This window comes from Eurytemora carolleeae, unplaced genomic scaffold, assembly GCF_000591075.1.
Source record: "Eurytemora carolleeae unplaced genomic scaffold, Eaff_2.0 scaffold404, whole genome shotgun sequence".
Taxonomy (NCBI): Eukaryota; Metazoa; Arthropoda; class Copepoda; order Calanoida; family Temoridae; genus Eurytemora; species Eurytemora carolleeae.
Window position 1 is genome coordinate 167,018 of NW_019396431.1, and position 15,045 is coordinate 182,062.

The 15,045-nt window shown below is 31.2% G+C and overlaps 2 protein-coding genes across 4 annotated transcripts in view; one reads left to right on the top strand and one right to left on the bottom strand.

Moving 5' to 3' along the window:
- LOC111703196 (negative elongation factor E) overlaps positions 1-15,045 on the top strand; it is a 43,763-nt gene that overhangs the window by 25,391 nt on the left and 3,327 nt on the right. For 2 of the 3 annotated variants that reach the window (XM_023475072.1, XM_023475074.1), the window contains exons 12-19: positions 7,608-7,676; positions 7,949-8,017; positions 8,071-8,125; positions 8,988-9,072; positions 11,290-11,367; positions 11,482-11,534; positions 13,247-13,292; positions 14,583-14,628. In XM_023475072.1, coding sequence (XP_023330840.1) covers positions 7,608-7,676; positions 7,949-8,017; positions 8,071-8,125; positions 8,988-9,072; positions 11,290-11,367; positions 11,482-11,534; positions 13,247-13,292; positions 14,583-14,628 — 501 coding nt within the window. The remainder of the gene's footprint in view (positions 1-7,607; positions 7,677-7,948; positions 8,018-8,070; positions 8,126-8,987; positions 9,073-11,289; positions 11,368-11,481; positions 11,535-13,246; positions 13,293-14,582; positions 14,629-15,045) is intronic. The other variant, XM_023475075.1, reaches the window with a different exon arrangement.
- On the bottom strand, positions 1,571-6,040 carry LOC111703197 (uncharacterized). The gene is made up of 9 exons (XM_023475078.1): positions 4,982-6,040; positions 4,793-4,912; positions 4,414-4,627; positions 4,177-4,336; positions 3,703-3,855; positions 3,167-3,241; positions 2,866-3,006; positions 2,073-2,235; positions 1,571-1,829 (listed from the first exon to the last, which is right to left on the bottom strand). The coding sequence occupies exons 2-9, from the start codon at positions 4,862-4,864 to the stop codon at positions 1,707-1,709; spliced, it is 1,101 nt and encodes a 366-aa protein (XP_023330846.1). The 5' UTR covers positions 4,865-4,912; positions 4,982-6,040; the 3' UTR covers positions 1,571-1,706.

The following is a 15,045-nucleotide window of genomic DNA, read 5'->3' on the forward strand; positions in this document are numbered from 1 at the left end:
ATGCAAGTGAAATATTTAATTCTCAAAATACTTCTATATGGGTATCAAATATTAATTCAAAAAAATCGAACATTTTTGAATTCAGAAATTTTGAAATTATGAAAATCTGTTGATTATGTAAAAAATTAGAGACAAAAAAACTAAAAAAAATCAAGTTTTTGGACATATATTAAACAATTGTGAAAATATTGAACCCATAACAAATAGAAGTAATCACTGGCTCCATTTGCATTTTTTAATACAATTTTTATTTCATGCTCATTGGGCACTCTCAAAACAGATATAGTTATATTCATATATATAAATATAATATTAGTTGTTAATGTTCAACTTACCAAACTGTTTATCCCACTGGAATATTTACAATCTATTGTAGTAATCCCAATATTTTTAACAATGTAAACCCCAATACTTGTAATAATGAAGAACCGATACAACCAGTAAACCCCAATACTTGTGATAATGAAGAACCTAATACAACCAGTTTTTATGTTATGTAAGGTTAAATAATTCACTTATGCAAGTGAAATATTTTTTTTCTCAAAATACATCAACATGGGTATGAATTCAAAAGATCAAATATTTTCAAATTTTTTGAAATCGTGAAAATCTGTTGATAGGTAAACAAATTAGAGAAATTAATTAAAGAAATTAATTTTGTCAATTAAACCAAAGGTTTAAAAATGTTAACTATTTGTGCTGGATGTCCTCCATTTTAAAAATATGACAAGTAGTATTTTTAGGGCCAAAGTATGCGTAACATTAGCTTTGCTGTTATCAAAAATGTTTTATTATACCTTAATGTAAATGCAATTTATTGAAAAACTTACCTAGGTCTCCAATTTAAAGTAGTAAAAATTAGGAGAAGTATAAATTGGTTTGATATTTTGATCATAATATAAAATACAATGATATTTTCTTGCCTTTTAAACATTTGAAAAAACCACACAATTTTTGATTCTAATTAAATGTATACATTTTATGTGTGGCGAACCAAATAAGGACAACATTTTTTTAATGACGATCACAATATTAGTGCAAATAATTTGATTTATAATTTCACATTTAGTTTGAAATTAAATCAGGTGACATGTTGCTTTTTGTGTGGAAACGAGCACTTATGTTATGATAAAATGAGAAAAATACATGCAGGGTGTGCCAAGAAACATATGAGAGTGGACAACTTTCAAGCTGCTATTGATCTTTTTAATTTTTGGTAAATACAGATTAGCTGTAAAAATTGAGTGTAAAAAGTATATTTTGAAATATTTTTTTTCTTGTACAGCAAACATGTTGAACAGCCTACAAAAACTGTTGTTCATGTAGATATTCACATTTCTTCAAAGGAATGTATACAAATTACACCAATATTTACATCACAAACTAAATAAATTACATAGATACAACTAGTTGTATTATTATCAAATATACCTTCTTCGTATGTAACCTCTGAGCTCTTGATGTAATAGGAAAGTTGAATTTAAACTAAAAGTCCCAATTCTCGTATTAAAGGACCCTATCAACCTCTGAATTTATGAAGTAAAACTCCATGAAACCTCTAAGCTCTTCATAATACATTAACATTTATTGATAATTACAAGTGTTATTTCTTTACAATTAGTCATCAATATTACCAACCAGAAATCAAAATTTAAAGATAAATAATACATTTTCATATTTTTTCAATTATATTAGGCTAGGGTAGTTTATTTAAAATGTCCTAAACATTTTTTAGAGAAGAAAATAATCAGTTCAACAATTGATAGAATTGAAGCTCCAAAACAAAGTCCCAGAATTCCTCCTCCAGCAGCTATAAGGTCAACCAAGGACTAAACAGAGGGACATTGTACAAAAGAAATTATGAAAATGAAAATGGTGTCATGTTGCCTCTCTAATATATAGAAGATAAATTTCAATGATTTTCTCCCAAGAAAATTATTAAAATTCAGAATTTTGGAGTAGAAAGAAATTGAAGAATTAAGCGCCCTCACGTGAAATCCCCAATTGTTTTATTCACTCTTAATCATTTTAATTTGTACGGTGTTTAAAAATTAATAAAAAATTAATGGTACCTTCCCAGCCAGGGTAGTTTGAATCTCTGTTAGTGTCTTGTATGCCAAATACGCTATAGCAACATCATGATCAGCATCATCATCAATGTTAATTCCATTCTTTTTTATCTCTAACTTATACTGATTTGATACACAATCAAGCATACACTTTGATTTGATTGTTCTAAAATATGGAAATGGTTACCTTGTATGCTTAATTTACTTGAAGGAAAGTTTTTAAAGAGTGAACCCAATAAATGATTTCATAAAACATGATATTTAACATTGAATGGGCTGTAGTGACGTTTCTATCCTTATTCTTTCACACACACACACGCAACCCCCCCTCTTGTGTACTATAGAATTACAAATCTGGAGAAATCTTAACATATTCCAGCCAAACCTTAACTTAACATTAAATTTACTTGTATCTATAATCTTCAAAGAAAATATTTGTTGCAAGTTAAAGCCAGAAGTAACACTATGAAACTTTTTTCCTCAATATTGCCAATGTTTAATAGAGCAAGATTGTAAGAGCTTGCAAAAAGAAATAACTTTCAAAATATTCAACTGAAGCTTTAAAAATCACACTTCTAGTGAAAATGCTGAAAGCATAAATAACAAATATTTAAAACTGGATTCAAAAATGTTGAAAAATATTAAAGTTAAGCAATGGGGAGAGTGCAAACTACCTCAATTTGTAATAGCCACCACCTAAATGTCTTTTGGGACACCACCAACCCTCCCTCATTGAGCAATCTTTAGACACCTGAGTTACCATCTGTTATTGAGATAAAGAATAAGATATTCTTACACAGATGATTTTAAATGCCAAAAGCTTTCTGGCATCATGGAACTGTCTTCAGTGTTGCAGTATCTTGAACCTGGCAGAGGTTCACCATAAAGCAGAGAAGAGCAGTTGTATGTGTCAACCATATATTTTTGAATATCCACTCTGAAGTTTATTTAAAGTTGCATTAGAATTTAAAACTTAAAATTGGTTTTATTGAAAAAATACATCACAAGATACTCATCTGTAAAGCTTAATAATTTTTGAGTTTACATCTTGCATATTTTTGAACAATTTTTACGCCCAAAAGAAAATTAAACTTGACCTGAGACAATCTTCAAATCTTTGATTGGAACTAGGTTCACATTGCTTGGTATCAATAACTCTGTGCTGGTCTGTCCTAACCAACATAAATTACTGTTATTATCACAATTTTAACATTCTTCCTTTGAAAAGGACTGTACATGTAATTTCAAGTGACCTTCCATTTAAAGAATCCCATATTCACAACAGAACAGTACCTTGACTTATCAATGACAACAGACTTTTCCTCATTTTTCAACAGAAATGCTTTTACTTTTTGAACAGTGAACACTTTGTTCCCAAGCTGTTTTATATTTAAGTAATATTAACATTTACTTTCTAGAATTGGCAGGATATGAATATTCACATTTAAAATTTTTGAAAGGAATAAATGTGACATCATCTGTGTTACACAGTTTGCTCCAATTGCACAGTTTGCTAAGGACCTTAGTTTTATAACAATTCTTAATTTTATCAAATGTTTCAAACTTTTCTCAAGTAATGTAACAATTCTGGTTTATAATATATATAGCATACAGTTATATGTACACCTTGTACCTGTCAGTAGATGTTTTTTCAATCATTATTGTGCTATAGAAGCTTAGAGATAACTCAGTTAGATCTTCATAGTTCAATACATAAAGGTTGTTGCTTGCATCATTAATATGAATAAAAGCTCCATGGTACATGACTGCTCCTTCTCCAGCAATGCTAGAATTAAGAAAACTAATAAAATCATCAGGGTTTATATTTTTATGAGTTATCAGGCAAGAAAAGAAGAGAAGGATGATTTTTGGGGGAGATTTTTCAAAAATGTCACAAAATCAATTCAGTTACAATGAAATCCTGATTTTGTGTTGAAAAAAGTTCCTAATAAAACTGGGGGAAATTATTTTGATGAGAATGACAAACAAACACCGGTGATCCTGTTAAACTAAAGTAAATTACACGTAAGATTGAAAACTTTTCTCTTATTGAAGAGCTTTTTAGAAGAACAAAAATCTTTTGAATTTCTCATATGCTCAACTTTACCTGGCATTGATTGGTTGATATCTGGATTTTGGCAGACGAAGATCTAAAAATGCATTCCCGATTCCAGGAAATGAGTTTGAAGTGGTAGGAAAACATTTTCCTCCAATACCATAGTGTGGCTCTGTAAAGGTCTCACTGCAGTTTATGCCATTAGCAGTACCTTTCAATAATAGGAAGTTCAAAACGTAAGCAAGCAATAATAATGAGTTTAATTTTATTGTTTTTTTATTAATGCACCTAATAATGTTGGGTCGAAATAATCCTCGCAAACATTTGTAACCAAATCAAATAGTTTAGGCAAATCATAATTAACTTCAGCCAGGAGCTGATCGTATTCAGCTTTCAGTAAGTTGTTCAGTTCTTCAGGCAATTTTGCTAAGTAGTCTTCAAAAGGTTGTAAAACATATGTCATGTACGAAAGGAGCTCTGGTGATATTCCATTTTGTTTTGCCTACAAAATATTTGGCTTAAATTTTAATATTAGTGAATCAAAAGAAAAATGTCAAGGCAACTTATTTATAGCATGAACTTAGAAAGTTTGCAAACAAGTGAATTTATAGTGAACTAATTCTGATAAATGGTTTAAAACATTTTGAAGTTGATTTTTAAGATGTACCTTATTGAAATTCCAAGGGGCTTCATCACAGAACTTGAAGGTTAATGTTGGTCCAGTTCCATTATATCTCATAGCAATTGTCCTAGACTGTGAGTTGTATCCAGGCTCTGCTAAGAATGCCTTAATATTTAGACATTTTACAGAGTTTCCATAACTTTTTAAAAATAAAAATACTTGTCTTTTACTAACATTGATACTGAGAGACCCAAGAACAGCTGCTAAAATTGAGCTACCAATAAATACGACAGCGCGAAGTAAGAATAGTCTAACATCCCTTCGGTTTTGAGATCTGAACTAAATATTTATCAAGTTAAAGCTCTAACTTAAAGGGAGGAATCTAACTTGGAATCGTAATTTCAAGTGACACTCAATGCTAAGATGGCAATGTCCGATTTACAATGGTACCCTTAAAAGCTTTGTCTGATCAAGTATGAATTCTGAGTTGTTCATTTAATCTGCTTATTTTTGTTTGTGATTTCTCTGCAAAAGTAACAATTGCATATTTCTTACAGCAAAGGAGAAACTCCAGAAAACACCCCTTTTTGAGTCAAAAAAAACTATGGTATCTTCCACTTTTTTTTTCATTTTATGGTTTCATCGGTCAATTGTAAATAGGATATGAAGAGTCACGTGAAATTTTGCATACAGTCCCTTTAAGCAGCAAGTGAACTCTGACCTTGGAGGGATCATTCTATAAAACTTATTTCAACCTCAGGCCATGCATGTTTTTATGTTTTTTTGTTTTATTAACAACTATTAACTCCAGGTTTGAACATAAGATCTAAAAAATTATTGAATAGATTCACAAACTCGAAATTCCTTTCTTTGTTATAAATTTTTGACAAGATGATAAATCAGATACTCACCTTTTCTTTTCTTTTAATTTCTTTCTTTTTCATATCTGGAAAAGGCTTTTATTTTTTTCAACTGTTCGGTGTAAAATCTAGTAAGATTTGATTGTTAGAAATGGTTTAAACCTGATTTTTCTTGACTAAATAATATAAGAAATAATGTTGATGGTGAGGAAAATCCTTTCTAAGTTTTGAAGAAAAAAATAGGAGTAAAATTTTTTTGATGGGGGAAGGAAAATTTCTCTCGAACTCTTTAAATTTGTTTGTAAATGCTGAAAAAGACTGTAGATGTAATTTGGTTTGACCCTATTTGAAGAGTGGCATAATCGATTTACAACAGTACCCTTTATTCATTTATCTGAGCAAGAGAAATCAAAGTTTTACATCTTAAGAGGCTCGAAGGGGGTATAGGCTTAATTCGATATAAAAGCGCTTTTCATCGCTACTAATCTTACTTCTATCTGTTGCGTCTCTAAGGAGAAAATTGTTAAAGACGTCTCATACCGAATAACTTAGCAGCCATACAAATTGAGAAAATTGCAACATATGACTTAGACCGTAAGAAAATGAATTTAATTTCAACAAATCCTTCAGATATTACAACCTATAGTCATCGATTTTCTTTCGCCACATTTGTATATAGTTTATATTTTATAATATTTTTTAATTAATTTGTTTTGAATTTGATTATTTCTCTTGCGGCTTGCGCAACTATCTAAGAATGCCGCGGACCACTCACATTTTTCAAAATCAGTTAAAACGTTTTCTAAAAAAATTAAATATTATAAAATGTAAACTATATACAAATGTGGCGAAAGATAATCGATGACTATAGGTTGTACCATCTGAATGATTTGTTTGAAATTAAATGGATTTTTCATGGTCTAAGTTGTATGTTCCAATTTTCTGAATTTGTATGGGCGCTAGGTTATTTGGTATGAGACGCCTTTAACAATTTTCTCCTTATAGACGCAACAGATAAAGTTTAAGATGAAGTGAAAGGTTTTATAAATAAAATAATTTCTGCTAATTTTCCCTTTGAATAGATATTCAAACCTTAAGTTATTAATCAAACACTCTGTCAACTTAAAAGATTTTTTTATAATATATTTTTCCAATTGTTTGTCCAAGATATTAAAGAATGTTGTATTTTTATTACTGGTTGTGCAATATTCCAAACTCCAGATTCTACTGTCATGTTTACCGGGTTGAAAGTAACCCTAATTATTTTGATAATGCAGAACATGTCAGAGACATTTGTAACATGTTCTTGTTGAAAACAAATAATAGAATTGGAACTCAGTCTTCCTTACTCACATGTTATGTTACTTCAAATGTTTTTCAAAACCTTTCGATTGTTAATGGAAATTTAGCCGGCCCAACTTCTATCTAAGGGAAGATTCTTGTTTTTATATTCTGAAAATACATATTTTGATTTGGTGTTCAAATTTTTTTAATGATCCCTGCCTTTGTTATTACATTCTGTTTTTAATAACGATTTTTTCAGTTACTTAACAGAATTTTCTGTTTGTTACTAAGGGTTTTCAATTACTTCAAAGAATTTTCTGTTTTTAATAATGGTTTTTTCAGTTATTTAACCGAATTTTCTGTTTTTAATATGGGTTTTCAATTACTTCAAAGAATTTTCTGTTTTTAATAACGGTTTTTTCAGTTATTTAACCGAATTTTCTGTTTTTAATATGGGTTTTCAATTACTTCACAGAATTTTCTGTTTTTAATAATGGGGTTTTCAGTTAGTTAACAGAATTTCTGTTTTTAATAAGGGTTTTCAATTACTTCACAGAATTTTCTGTTTTTAATAATGGAGTTTTCAGTTAGTTAACAGAATTTCCGTTTTTAATAACAGTTTTTTCATTTTGTTCTTAAGGAAAACCAGTAAAATTTTGATGAAAATATGCGTAGAAAATGTATTGAGTTGAGTTCTAAAGATTTGTTTAATGTAGGTCTGAAGCAAGGGACGCTGCCACTAAGAGAGCAGTGGAAATTCTATCAGAAAATTGTTACACTGTGGAGTAAGTACTTTATTAAATTGTTGCGTTTATTTTTAAATAATTAAATATTTAAATTGTGAAATTGAAATTAAAAACTTTACCTCCATTTAAAATGTATGTTTTTTCCCTTCATAATGTTTTATCTTTTCCGGCTTAAACCAGTTTAAAAAGTGTTTTTAACGTTTGACAATGCATGTTCATTGAATTGTTTGTTGATATTAATGGTGTTTTTAATATTAGTTTGCAAGTTTCAAAAGAAATTTGTTCCACGTTGATTACAATGTCAAGTTAAGGAAAGCTAGTGTGGACGTAGACAAAATAAAAACTTTACTCCATCGAACCAAAAATGGCCGTTTTTTCAGGTTGTCCTAAAATGATAATTATTTTTTTTTATATTAATTAAATTTTACTTTAGGATAAAAAGTAAATATTTGTCAGACGGAACACAGGTTGATCTCATAGATGTAGAGGTTGGTCCTTTTCTTAAGTTGTAGTTTGGTAACGAAGCGCCCGGAATCCTTTATATCTATACTGTCCACCATAAACCAGGTTTAATAAAGAGCAAGAAGAATCGGAAATTCCGCCACTTCTCTTTTGCACTAATTAAAGCTGAAGAGAAGTGGTTGAACTACGTCTAAGCAGTTCAACTATGTCGCGCTAATCATCAAGTTAAAGTTAAAGAAACTGTTGTTTTAAGAAACCCTCCTAATAAGAGAGGGGTATATTCGATTCACTACGGTACTCTTCAGACCTTTATCTGACCAATCATGTGAAAGATATCATTGTTTTCCTTGTTTCTGGGATAATCCAGTCTATAAATAGATAGAACACATTTAGCCTCTTTAAGCTAAAGTATAAAATTACTAGGCATCTTCTATTTAAATTGTGAACATGTTCTTTTTGTTTACATTTTAAAACAGAGAAGAAAAAATTTTTGCGGATTTTCAAAAAGAAATTCGTGAATTTTCAAGTATTTAAATTTTTTTACAAAATTGAAAACCTTTAAAACACATTTTTAAAATTTTTATCATTCATAAACCTTTCCTGTGGTCACGTGATGTCCCACAAAAAATTTGGACCCGATCGGTTCAGCCGTTTTGACGTTTATTCGATAAAAACAAACAGACAGACAAATAGACAGACAGACAAGCCAAATTATTAATAACTTCTACACAAATTAATTGAATAATGTAACAATTAGCATGACCTAAGATTTTTTTTACCTCCTGTTGAATTTAAGAGCAGTGGGTTGGTTTAAAATTTGCAGAATTAATTTCTCTCATACCACGCTAGGAAAAATTTATGACATTTACTCTTACAAAATTAATTTAGGATAATACCAAAGTTGGAGGAAAAAAGGAAGCGCTGGGAACAGGGAACGTTGGCCATAAACTTCTTAGTCTTATGGGTTGGTCAGGTAGCTAGAAATTGCTTGGTCAGATTTCCATACACTTTATATTCTCATAGTTTAGTCAAATATCCATAAACTCTACACTGCGTTTCAAGTTATTATGCAAATAGGTTTTTTAAGGTTTAAAGGGAAAGGAAAAAAATTTAGAAAAATAGTTTTTTACAAAAATTTGACTTTTATTTTTTTAAAAAATTTTATTATGCAGATTACTTCAAAATGCTTATATTTGATGTAAAACTTAATTTTTTTTAAAAAAAGACGATAAATATAAAAAGTTTTAGTTATGAAAACTTTATTTCAACCTAGAAAAAAAGTACAAAAAGGTTTCTCAATCCTCAATATGAAATCACATTCCTTCGTAGCCTCCTGACCTCCTGATGACCTCCAGTAGCCTCTTGTCCATGGAATTGGTTAGATTTTTCATTTGCTCTGGTCTATCACTAGCTTCTGATTTCTATACAACAGCCCACACCTCTCTTTGTAAGCTATTATGCCTACCAGAAACTTTCATCTTTAGAATGGCCCAAAAGTTCCTTATGGGATTTAAATCGGGTCATTTTGCCTTTTTGACCCTAATTTTTTTGTCATTGAATCCTTGACTAGCAAGCCAACCCATGTTCTCCCTAGATGCATGCCAGGGGACATTGTCTTGTTGGAATACAAGCTTTTTTTGAACCTCAGAATTCAGATTTCTTTACCAAAGCATAAAATGGTTCTCCAGGAACTCATTATAACCCTTGGACTAAACCTTGACACCATCCTCAACCTTGATTGGTCCACAGATCTCTTCCCTGATGATCCTGCCTAGATAATGAACCCCTCTTCCACCTCTTGTCTCATTTTACGCTCCTGGGGGTTATTGCCATTTAAACCCCAAACTTTAGCCCAACCGTCTGGGCTATTAAGAATCACACAGCACAAGTTTGTAAAGACGTCTTTTGAGAAGTCTAGCTTATCATATGATGAAGCCTGTTAAACTTTTTTTTACTTGTGTCATTTGGTCAGGACTCAGGAGTGGCAAATTTCTAATTTGTTTCACTTTTGTCACAGATTTTTGCAATCTTTAACGCGCCGCTCTTTACAGAATATTCAAAATAATGATCTTAAACAGGGTTTAACTGGTAGCCTGGGGTGTTCTGCTGACCTTGATTTTCAAATTTTGAAATTTTTTTTTGCTTTCTTCGATAAGTCATCTTCATGAAACATTCTGCACTATTTTTTCAACCTTTACAAAAGAATGAACTGTACAGTGATCTCGGTTTTAAATCTTCAAAATGTTCAATGTATATGTACACTGTACAGGCAGCAAGTTCCTCTATAGTTTTTGTTCTTTACCCTTCACTCCAGATATCACCTTTATTTCTCTTATTTCTGTGATTTAAAGAACCAAGTTTCCACTTGCATGATAATTTGATACACTGTAAAAGTACAATGTCACACTTTGTGTTTACTGTTTACAACTCAAGTAAACACAAATTTGCACAAACATTCAAAAACCTAAAGAAAAACTTTTTTGTAAAATGAAGATTGAAAAAATTAATTTCTGAGTCGGAATTTTAAAAAGACGTACTTGCATAATAACTTGAAACGCAGTGTACATAGTCTAGTCAGCATAAACTCCTTAGTCTCCTGAAATAGTCAAATATCCATAAACTCATGGTTTGGTCATATGTTAGCTATATGTATATTGAAAGACCCTGTATATAAAGAACATACACCTTGTACAATTTGATCCAAGTGAACCTGTCCCTGTAATGGAATGATCTTGACATTTGTCCCAGAACCTGGTTAGCCTTTCTAGCTGCAACTGCACATTGAGAAGAAGGTTTAAGAGAATCTGAGATAATAACTCCTATATCCTTCTCCTCCTTTGAAGACTCAAGAACAGTTCCTCCTGGAGCAAAACCTCCCATGGTATATGAATACTTGGGATTATTTTTCCCAAAATGAATCACTTTGCACTTACTGGCATTAAAAACCATTAACCAATCCTCAGACCATTTCAATAGAATATCTATCGCATTCTGCAGTAGATCTCTATCATTTTCACAATTAACCACCCTTCCAGCTTTCGTGTCATCAGCAAATTTGGACAGTATCGTAGTCAACTGCTCAATTATTCTGTCCACTGGATTAATGAAAATAACGAAAAGGATTGGACCAATATAAACTATATGTATATTGAAAGACCCTGTATATAAACTATATATGTATATTATGAAGGTGGAGGACTGGGAAGAGATGGAGGTGGGATTAGTGAACCTATAACTGCAAAATCTATTTTTGGGAGAGAGGGATTAGGTAAGGATATTTAAATACTTAAAATGTTTTTGCTTTTCATATTTTCTGATTTTAGAACTTAACGCTTGTAAAAATTCAAAAAGGTTTTAAAAAACTAAATATCCGTTGTATCAGGAGCTACTGGAGTTGGAAAACATTTTAAGCAGAAAATACAAAAAATTATTCAGGTATTTTTGATTAGATTGATTATCAATAAGGAATTCTCCAGGGACCCCTATTTGTGTAGTAGAACCCCAATTTGTGTAGTAGAGCCCCAATTTGTGTAGTAGAACCCCAATTTGTGTAGTAGAACCCCAATTTGTGTAGTAGAACCCCAATCTGTGTATTAGGACCCCAATTTAAACGCAAGGCTCCTAAAATGTCACAGGAGAGCCATCATAGTTCATTTCTTTTGAATGTCCACTATTTTAATTGAATCTTCCTAATTAAAGGTTAGAACTCAGTGATCTGGCAACAGATCTGATTATAAGAAAACAGTTTTTGGGAGGTCTTAGATAATACGGTGCCGGTCTCCTTTTGGGGCAGTCCCGTAGCCAACAATTTCCTTAGTTGGTTGCAAAGATGGGTGTTTTGGTATCAGGATCACCCAGTAAAATGTAGTGAACGAGGTGATGGGGTTGCATAGAAGAAATTATAATATTTTCAAATTTCGTAATGATTACGTGTAATAAGCGAAACTATAATTACGCGTAATTACGGCGTAATTTCGCGTAATTTCTACAACATAATTTCGCGAAATTTCGTAATGACTACGCGTAATAAGCGAAACTATAATTACGCGTAATAACGGCCTAATTTCGCGTAATAACGGCCTAATTTCGCGTAATTTCTACAAGGTAATTTTGCGAAATTTTGCAATAATTACATCTATGAAATTTTGAAGTTTTATCTTTTAATTTAAATAAAAGAACTAACTTACAAGGAAAATAATGTCACGCAAGTTGAATCAGAATTTCAGCCAATACTATGTTGATGTAATTTTAAAAAGTTTAACAAAGGGCGAACAATTTATTTTTTATCAAAAAATACATAATCTATAAAATTTTTAATTTTCAACAACTTGTTAATATTTCAACCTACTTTCTCAAGTTTACCTTCCTTGTTTGAAAAAATGTCGAAATAAAATCGTCAAAATATGTTTGACATAGGGGGGGAAGCGCGAGAGGAAATGAGAAGAGAGAGGGGGTGGTTGGATGAGCATGAATGAATAGAAGACGAGGGGGGTAGGTCAGCAGGAAAGAATAGGAGAAAGGGGGGGGGGCGGTTTGAGTACATACTGTCAGCCTATAATTATTTCTGAGAATTAATATGTATTTTATTTATTACGGAATTGTTTCGTATTACGTAAATTCGCGTAATTACGCCTTAACTAGACTTTCTTTCGTAAACGTAATTACGCATAATAACGCGTAACGTAATTACGACTGGAAACCCTAAACCCAATGTTGTAGACCTTAGATATTTGAAACTAAGCATTAAGTATGATCAAATAATCTAAGTTTTAAATATCAAAGGTTTACATCATTAGGTTGCAAAGATATTAAGATTAGAAAATTTGAGTTTGTGCCAAAGACTCAATTTCTTTGATGTTTTTATGGTAAACAGAAAATTAATAATTTTGTTGCTAAAGCCATGGTAGTTTTAACTTTTTTGTTGTTAACACACAAATGATGGTTATTGGTTATAGATTATAGATTACAAAAATGCAAATATTTGAATTTTTTAAGAGAGGATTATACCCATTTGAAAAGGGGGGTTCAAAACAGTAGGTTCCCCCCTCTTTTACGAGAACAAAGAAGAAACATCATAGTCTTCAACGTGACTTTTATATTTCTTTTTAAACATGAAAATGTCATTTTTTATATTTTCTTTATGATAGGAATATATTAGCAGTGGGAGTCCCTACGATCTAGTTTTCACAACAGGTATGATTTAAGATCAAATAAAATAAAACATCGGTGAAAAATAATTTTAACATTTAATAAAACCTTGACGTATTACAACTAAAATTTAAGTGTTTTAACCATAGATAAATAAATAAACATAAATAGCTTATGTACACAAAATCTCCAAGAATTGTACAGTCCGCGAACTCATACTTCTAGGGGTCAAAGTCTACTTCAACGATAAGCGGGGTGGTTTGGTGTTTTAATGGATTTCATAATAGAGTGTAAAATAACTCGGGGAATGAAACTATTTGAACAACAATATTTCACTAAGCAATATATCATATTGGCGAGAACTGAAGAAGGACATGAGAAGGACTAAACTAACTTAAATTTCTCTCTACAGAACTCATGTACACCACAAGTACTCAATGACATAAGAACAGCCAATGTTCACAACCGACCTAGTTAATCTATACAATAGGAATATCTTTTAAAACATCGCTGTTCATTTATATCGTTCAAGATGAAAAATGTCGTTTTATGCGCAATCTATCTTTATCTATGGTTTTAACAATTGATAAGATGTTGATACGTGATTTTAAAAAAATTCTGTGTTAGTTATTAAACATGTTTTCACCTTTAAAGGGACTGTAGGTATGTGAGCGTATTTATAAAGTATACCTCTATGCAAAGATGGCATTGCCCAAGGCTTGACAAGTTTTCAAATCTGATAATTTATTTATCTTCTGTAGTAGAAATGCGCAAGTCTCTTTTGTAGAGAAACCAAAATTAAAATAATCAGTTTCCTAAATTATAATTATTGATTTCTAATTTATACTTAAACAAAGTTTTAAGGACACTGTTGGGAATCTGACATTGCCATCTTTGCATGGCGGGTCACTTTGATTTGCAAAGTTGCATGTCCTAAATATTTGCAACGCTACCCTATAAACTGCATGTCACTTTACAGAGAACCTGAAATTGCAAATCGACATTTTTTAAAGTTCATCTCTTACAAAGGTTTAAAGAGGACCTTTGTAAACCGGACTTACCACACTAAAAATGAAAGATATCTCTTGAAATACATAAACATTCCCTTTAAGAATATTATATTATTCAGAGCCCGAATTTAAAGAATATGAGCCAGGCCTAGACCTGTCTGAACTGCCTACCGGCCGGTTCAAATTTGAACCAACGATTCAAATACTTCCTTAATCTTTACCTTTGAATCGTTGGTTTAAATTTGAACAGGCAGAAGGTAGTTCACCGACGCAGCTCAAATTATCTAAATTCTGTCTCAGAATCCCGTGATTATTTGTTTTCTAGGATTTGATAACGAACAAAGGAAATCTATGCATGATATGGCGAGAAGGTAGAAGTCTTCATCTTTTTAGATAATTGATAATATTAAAGGGATTATTTCTGGAATTAATAAACACATTTTTTTTGATTTTCGAATCTAAAATCACAGCTAAGGCTAGCTCACAGCTTAAAGATGTTCCTAAAGAGGGAAAGAGGGGCGGGGGGGGGGGGGAAAAATACATTTCTCATTATTTCTCCCAAAACTTTTAAATAGCTTAGAAATATCCAGCGATATAAAAACCAAGAAGTTTCTTAATCAAAGTATTTGTTGAAGAAGGATTGAAACGATTCATTGGGAATATATTCCCCATCTTAATCTAGTCTTACTTTATATTATTGTTTTGAATTTGAATACAAAATAAAGGGTTACGATTCTAGGGAATTTATTTAGTCCATTTCCTTGCATTCAGGGTTCCGTAGGCCAAAA